At 39.4% G+C, this 7,672-nt stretch overlaps 1 protein-coding gene across 1 annotated transcript; it reads left to right on the top strand.

The window, feature by feature from the left end:
- The first annotated feature begins 484 nt into the window (after positions 1–484).
- Positions 485–4,034, top strand: LOC146221105 (single-strand DNA endonuclease ASTE1-like). Its single transcript, XM_084692341.1, has 4 exons — positions 485–1,799; positions 1,982–2,189; positions 2,367–2,544; positions 3,224–4,034. Exons 1-4 carry the CDS (start codon positions 540–542, stop codon positions 3,474–3,476), a joined length of 1,899 nt encoding a protein of 632 aa, XP_084548467.1. The 5' UTR covers positions 485–539; the 3' UTR covers positions 3,477–4,034.
- The last annotated feature ends 3,638 nt before the right edge of the window (positions 4,035–7,672 follow it).

Below are 7,672 nucleotides of genomic sequence, written 5' to 3'. Positions count from 1 at the left end.
TATATATTAATATATATATATATATACATATATATGTATACATATATATATGTATATATATGTATGTATATGTATATAATGTAATGTATAATAATATAATAGTATAATAATAATATAAAGAGTGGGTTAGGTTAGGGTGTCCTCTCCGCTTCGCGTCGTGCCTAACAACTCCCCTTACCTGTTCTAAAATCAGCGTAAACCACGGCCTCTTGGGGCTTATTGCTTAAATATCAGACGTCACATTCTTTCAGGTTGATATGTTATATTATATGTTATATTTCTAGGCCTAATATGGCTACAACGTTTGGTATATAGATTGCATTACGTTAAGCCTAATGTTGTAATGCAGCATGAAATAGAAATGTGTCTGTGGTTTTGTTTCTCCAAAACAAAACACTGGGAGGGGTTGATGAGAATCATGAGTGATGTAAGAAAAATGAAACTTAAGGAAGTAGTGACCGTGACTCTAACTCTATAAATTCCAGTGAACTCATGACATTCGGAACAGGATATCGACTTAGAAAGACAGAGATCACATCATGGGAGTCAGAGGACTGACCAGTTTTGTGGATAACAATGGACACATTTTACAAGATGTTTCCTTCAAGAACAGCAAACTGGTAATCGATGGCAAAAATCTATACTACTTACTTTATTTTGATGAACAACTGGACCAGAGTCACGGGGGAGACTATGATTCTTTTGAGGGTCTCATCTGTGAGTTTATCAAGGCTCTGAGAGAAAATGGGATTGAACCCTATGTTGTTGTTGATGGTGGGTCTGACTACACAGACAAGAAGTTTGAGACTCTGAAACAACGAGCTGAAGAAAAGATTCACAAAGCTCACGACGTGTCAGTGGGACGCAAATGTAATGTCTTGCCACCCATTACTAAATGTGTGTTCTCACAGATTCTCACCGAATTGCAAGTACCTTTTGCAAAGAGCATCGCTGAAGCAGACAGAGAAATAGCCTCACTGGCAAGGGAGTGGAATTGCCCCGTACTCTCCAATGACAGTGACTTCTACATATTCGACGTCCCAGCAGGATTTCTACCCATCCCACATTTCAAGTGGAAGCAAGGGGGCTTGAAGACGGGTATTCCCGCCAAACACTTCACTCAAGAAAGATTCTGCTCTAGGTTCAACATCGACCGGTCTCTACTACCAGTTTTTGCCTCCATTTCAGGAAACGATTATTTCAATCTCGCCAGGCAGGGCGTGTCCGTAAAATGGTCTGACTTCTCGAAATTGAGAGGGAGATTTGCCAATATCGACGGCTTGCTCAACTGGTTAGGCAAAAATAAGAAGAATGCCTTGAGCGCTGTGCTCAAGTTAATGGATGACGGTGATAGGGTGAAATCTAAACAAACAGAACAAGCCTTCATGTTGAGCATGGAAGAGTACAAACTATCTCCTAGCTCATTGGGGGAGTTCTTCAGGAACGGGACCCCACCATCCAATATTCCAGAGCCTGTGAAGGTATTGCCAGACTGGGCCCTCCTATCGCTGACACAGGGGAAGCTCAGCTCGGACATCATTGACATTATACTCTTTAGAAGAGTGATGCAGAATTCCCAGGTAGAGAACACTAGCTTACCCAGCGGACAAATCACCTCAAGGCCCATACGGCAGATATTGTACGGGCTGCTACTGGGTGGGAAATCCCCTGCATCGATGGAGACGGGACAATGTATGGTTGAGGAGTATGACAGAGATGGCCTGAGTCTGACTAGTCACATGGTCAAGCCTATCCTCAGTGGGCCTGTACAAAATCTGCAGCTGGACACTCTGAATAAGGTAAAAAAAAATGTATATGATGCAACAGTTCAGTACTTGGCTAAAAGATTGAAAGGATTTTGATCATTGGTTATTAAAACAAACTTGAGCTTAATTGACTGAGTCAATTTGAAATAAACACCAAACTTGTTAGTTTTTTTTGAGCAGAAGGATTCAGTCTAGCGCTCCTTTCCGTCCTGCAGGCCCACCTCCCAGATCGTCTGACGGTGATGTTAGAGACCCTGGGAGTGACTCAGTCACTGACTGGCATCCCGCCTCACCTGCATCTGTCTGTAAGCGTCACCTGCTATTGGATGACACACGCAGCCCCTCCCCCTGACCTGCCTCTCTTGCAGGCCCTGCTCCTGGGCATGGTCTATGGAGAACTCTGCAGACAGAAGACAAAGACAGGTGGGGACACTGAAACACACACACACACACACACTGAAATGTTGTAATCAGTTTTATAAGGGGATGCAGACTAAATGCTTTTTGCTTAGGTGGCTAAAACCAGCAGAGCCATGTTTGAGCTTTGTTAGCCCTGATTGCTCAACTGTGGGTGATAACTCCTTCCTGTGTATGTATCAGGGATCTCGAAGAGTGAGAGTCTGGTGCTGCAGAAGTTTGAAGGAATAATCCAGAAATGTACATGGAAGCTGGACCTGGATGTGGCCCATGCCTACAGCCAATGGCAGGCCTGCTTTAAAGACAGTCTCAATTTGAACCAGCTGCTATGCTCTCCTCTAGTGGAGACAGAATGTGCAAGGTAAGCTGGAACCCTTACTATAACTGATGGGAGCTTTGCACTCAAATTGGACTTTTATCATGTTATTAAGCAAATCATTAACAAAGTTTCTTATCATTATAGTCAAAAATTTATTTTTTTTGCTGCTTTGAACAGATGCATTTGATAAGAACTTTTCATATACAGCCACCATCTCCTGTAGCATAACAACTTGCGTAAATATATAACCAAACTAAACAGTGAATGTTGGGTTTATGACAGTAGAAAAGTGGATTTTTTCTTCAACAAAGGCCCTGTGTTTGTACAGTTACATTTTTCCTTCAGCTACTGGTTGCATTATCAGCAATATTGCACTAATTGTACCCCTCTTGTCTTTAGATTAGTAAAGGTTTATAAGGTTAGTATAGGTTGTTATGTGTATTAGAGGTTAAGTATACTTTCTTGTATATTGTATATCGTATATTATTTTGTATATTTAGGAGGTTCATTATATTCTATTTTATCATAGATGTAATCTGTTATCATAGATGTAATCTATGTTCTGGGTACTTATATGTTATGTTATGCCAGGTTGCTTTGCGTTGTCTTGTCCCAAGAATTTCAGTGTCCAGTCTGACCTTGTATGGTTCTGTGCATCTGACAATGAAAGGCTTGAACTTGAACTAGTGTTAGCATTAACATTGTCTTTGTTGTTGACCAGGCTGTACAAGGGCACTCTTGTGCACCCCCTAGTGGTTGAACTGAGAAGAGGGACAAGCCCAGAGTTTATCCTGGCTGGAGGCCCCATCGCTGGGCTGCTATACAAGGCCCTCCTGGACACTGTGCTCCTCTCCCAGGACTGCAGATCCATCATCTCCACGACAACCAGAGGTGCAGCTCGGGGCGGGACATTACCACAGCAACCCATGGATGACGTCGCAGCCGATCTGCAGAGGCTGGCAATCCCAGAATAGTCAAAGCTCCGGCACAAGAAAGGCTGGATCTGAGACCTATATATTTTAAGTCTTCAAAACATAGAAATTAATTGCCTTAGGATTGTAAAGAAATGTATTGATAGGAAAGACATGTATTGATAGGGAAGAAATTATGGCCTTCCAAGTGTTTTTGTAAATCTACTAAATTTTAATGTTTATTTGTGTTTTATGCTATTTGAAATGTAATGAACATGTTTTCACATTTACTCCCCAAACCCATCAGAGACTGCACCGACCTATCAACTTTTAAATAATTAGTCAAAACGCACCTTTTTAGATCTGCTTTTAATGTGTAATTAATCTTGTGATTTTATATGATGTCCTTGTTTTATGTTTATTTTAACCATGTACAGGGACTTTGAGAACTTTGGAAAGCGCTAGGCTATATAAATAAATGTATTATTATTATTAGGGTGAGTTCAGGTAATGTGGGACATTGGGTAAAGTGGGACAGTTATGAATTTTGATGATTTAATATGTGCAAAACCGACATCAAATCACCAGAGCTGATCTTGACTAATAAATACAACACTTCTAGTCAGTGGTTTTTATTTGTCTGACATCAACTGAGTATGCATGATCTGGCTTGACAGGAGGTCCGTACAGAAAAAACGCATCGAAAGTTCAGCGGCATATGACATTCTATTTTTCAAATTATAAGGCTGGCAAAGGAATTTAAATTAAGTTACACTACTATTGCGGCATAATGAAGGGTTTTAACCACTGATTGAAACACACACAAAAATGTGTAAAATAATGCTTTGTTAGAAGAAAAAAAACCTTAGGTGTGACGGTGCTTGCTTTTTATAACATTCGGAACAGATACAGCATGGACCGAGCAAGGTGAAGTTAGTTTCATATTCGACATTCGACATTCGTCTCACATTCGGAAGACGCTACTTTGCAGCATCGAGTTAGGGACCGGATGAAAATTACCCATACAATTTTGAAAAATTATGACATTTATAATATTTGTATGACTATAAAACCTCAAAAAAACAGAAGCATTCCAACAATGTCTGACCTACTTCCACATCCTTTACTTTTTCAATAAAACTTTTTTTTAAATGATAGAAAATCGCTAATCTCTGAAAATAGCACGAATGTCGAATGTCGAATATGAAACCAACTTCACCTCGGCCATGGACCGTGACAGGGGTTAAGGACATTAAACATGTATCTGAGAAAATAAAACAAGTGCACAAAGTTTTTCAATATTTCTGAACAGAGTGTAATGATATTTATTGTCCACAAATGTGGACATTTGCCTATAGCTGTGTGCATTAATTAGCTACATAAACTATTTCACAGAGAACTCATGCAGTTTCTGCATTATATTGGGATGGTTACCGAATTGACTGAATATTTCGCAGCCCCACCGAGAATAATTTTCACCAGCTGCCACTGGTTTGAGCCAGCGAGCATCTCCTGGGTTCTTTTGAGTAAACTGACAGCAGCCTCGACTGTGGGTAAGCTAGGACTTCAGGCCGTCGTCTATCAAAGTCCCTTTCGACAAACTGGCGGACTTCCCTTTTTATTGTTGCATCGAAAAATCAAAGATAATCGGCAAACGTGCTGTTTAAGAATCATCGCATTAGTATGAGCAGCGTGTCTACCGAGTTTCAAGTCAATCGGACCTACGGTTAATGAGAATATTTTTTCTAGGTAGGGCCTATTCCCTGTCCAGGAAAATCGTTCATATGGTAGTGATGTTACGCTCGATACCGTGCACACGAAGCGGTATCGACCTTTCGAAACAATTTGTACCGATACAAACGTGTCGAGCGTAGCTTCAAATGGCCAAAAACCACGTGATCAGAGTCGAAGTGTCGAAGTGACGTCCGAAGCATCGGACGTCACACGAGCAGCTGAGACAAACAGCGTTTGTTTCAAACGCTTACAAGACATCAGACATCACTAATATTCGTAGGTTATAAAGAGGAGACACAGGCCTATTTAAGGACACTATACATTCAATGACAGAACCAGAGATACAGGTAGATTGCCAGAGCTAGATAGACAGAGATAGATACAAATATGAGATAGTAGGTGTACATAAGCACATATAGCCTACATCTTTCTCTAGTTTTACCAGCCTTCAAATGTGGCCATCCCTTTCCCGGTTGCAAAAGCATGTTCCAAAACCTTAACCGCTAGCTTACATTATCATCTAGTAATATATTCTTTTAGCATATACTTCTACTAAAACGGGGTGAGGGGATGCAATCTCACTACATTTGAGTGATAGGTTGCGCTTTACCACGAGGCCATACGCATTTGAAGAAAATGTGTAATTAATGTTATAAGAACCTAAAAATAAATATCATAAACGTAAAGTAGCAAAGACGTAACGTTGTTTATAATACAACAAGATATATGATAACATATTTTTGACACTTGCAAATCGAAACATTTGTCACATAACCTTAATTTATCAAGTTGTCAATGACGATTATGAGATTGACGTCTCGAGGACTTGACGTCACTTGAGTCCTTCCATCGCTCGATACAGTCGCCATACCATAAACTGGTTTTACAGTATATGAATACTGTAAAATATTGTAAAATATACTGTAAAACCAGCAGCTGGTTTTACAGTATATGAATGCTGTTTCTGACACCGCTGTTTGTATGTTCATTGATGTGTCTGTATTTTTCTTACTACATTCCTTACCGTAATTATAGATTGAATCAACAATGCGTTATAATTCATCTTTCAAATTGTAATTAGCAATAGACTTGCTCTGGATAAGAGCGTCTGCTAAATGACTAAATGTAAATAGACTCCTAATTTGTACTTTTTGTCTCTGCCCAGGTAGTTGAGTTCTGAAATACAAAAAATCACAACACAAAGGCTCCAAACATGCAGAACAGGATGTGTGGTGGCCGAAGTGTAGAGGAAGTTATATTTTCTTCCAGCGTGGACTCACAAAATATCCCTTCTAGTTCTTTACCATCACCCAGTCCAGAACCCACATTCTCAGCGGTACAAAGACAACAAAGAGTAGTTTGTCTCGTTCTAGATATTTCAGGAAGCATGCAGGTACATTTTTTTCGTAACTGTATTACTGTCATAACAATTGTATTATACAGATAATAAAGCAATTTAACTGTATTGAGTAACCTAATCACTGAAATATTATCAACAATAAACAGACTGTATTTGTGCCACTGTTGTGCTTGGACATATAGTGTCTGACAAATGTTTTTCTTTCTTTTCTTAGGGTCAGAGAATTGTAAGACTACGTGAAGTAGCCTCACTTTTCTTGATGAAAATTATTGAAGGCCAATCCTATATTGGGATTGTCACCTTTAAATCAACTACCTCAGTCCTAACACCATTGACCTTGACTGATAATTTGGAGACCAGAGAGAAGCTGGCTGATTCACTGCCCACTATCCTCGGGTGTGGCACACAAATACGTCAAGGTCTTTATAAAGGGTTAAAGGTAATAATACATTCTCAATTTATTGCAATATAATCTCTTACTAGATTGCTTTGGTGAACATTTACTCTATCTTTCAGGTTCTTAAAACACTTGATGAGATTTCAAAGGAAAATACATTATTTTCTTGACTGATGGAGAGTCTAATTGTATTTTAGGACCTCTCGGAGATCCAGGTATTGCAGAGATGTCTCAAAAAACAGGTGAGGTATAGAGCATCTTTTTAAATGAATTTACAAGCTTGCATCCATGTCCATCCTTTTCATTGCACTATGGAGAAATACTTTAAATTGTAGAGTTGATGTTTTGTTTTTGTTTTGGTTGATTGATTTTATTATTTGAATTGATCATTCCTTCTTTCTTCATTAGAATTAGTAGGCGGTAAATTATTCTATGTAGGCGATACTTTAATTTCCAATGAGCTTCTGGATGTCTTTGCTTCACTCACAACTTCTGATGGAAATCTGACACAACAGACAATCCAGGTTAGATGACTGTAGTCATCATGATAGTACGTAAGAACTACTGTGAGTGGGTATGGCTTGTTCAGTGGGACTGTGGCCATTGACAAGAAAATTGGCAACAACACAGCTTTTCTGATACTCTATGACGTCAGTCCACCACTAATAATCCTTGTAGAAAGCCCCTCTGGACGGAAATATAATATGTTTAAACTTCATCCCAAAGAGAATTCGCTTACCTGTATATTTTAGGAACAGCAGAGGTGTG

This window comes from Hypomesus nipponensis, chromosome 26, assembly GCF_054491055.1.
Source record: "Hypomesus nipponensis isolate SF chromosome 26, ASM5449105v1, whole genome shotgun sequence".
Taxonomy (NCBI): domain Eukaryota; kingdom Metazoa; phylum Chordata; class Actinopteri; order Osmeriformes; family Osmeridae; genus Hypomesus; species Hypomesus nipponensis.
The sequence above is the reverse complement of the archived record's forward strand: the minus strand, read 5'-3'. Positions and strand labels throughout refer to the sequence as shown.

What these genes read in the sequence shown, in the direction of transcription:
- LOC146221105 (XM_084692341.1), top strand. Translation starts at nt 540, where the DNA reads ATGGGAGTCAGAGGACTGACCAGTTTTGTGGATAACAATGGACACATT. An exon ending in AGCTGGACACTCTGAATAAG is followed by an intron (nt 1,800 to 1,981) that starts GTAAAAAAAAAT and finishes TCCGTCCTGCAG; the next exon opens with GCCCACCTCCCAGATCGTCT. An exon ending in CAGACAGAAGACAAAGACAG is followed by an intron (nt 2,190 to 2,366) that starts GTGGGGACACTG and finishes TGTATGTATCAG; the next exon opens with GGATCTCGAAGAGTGAGAGT.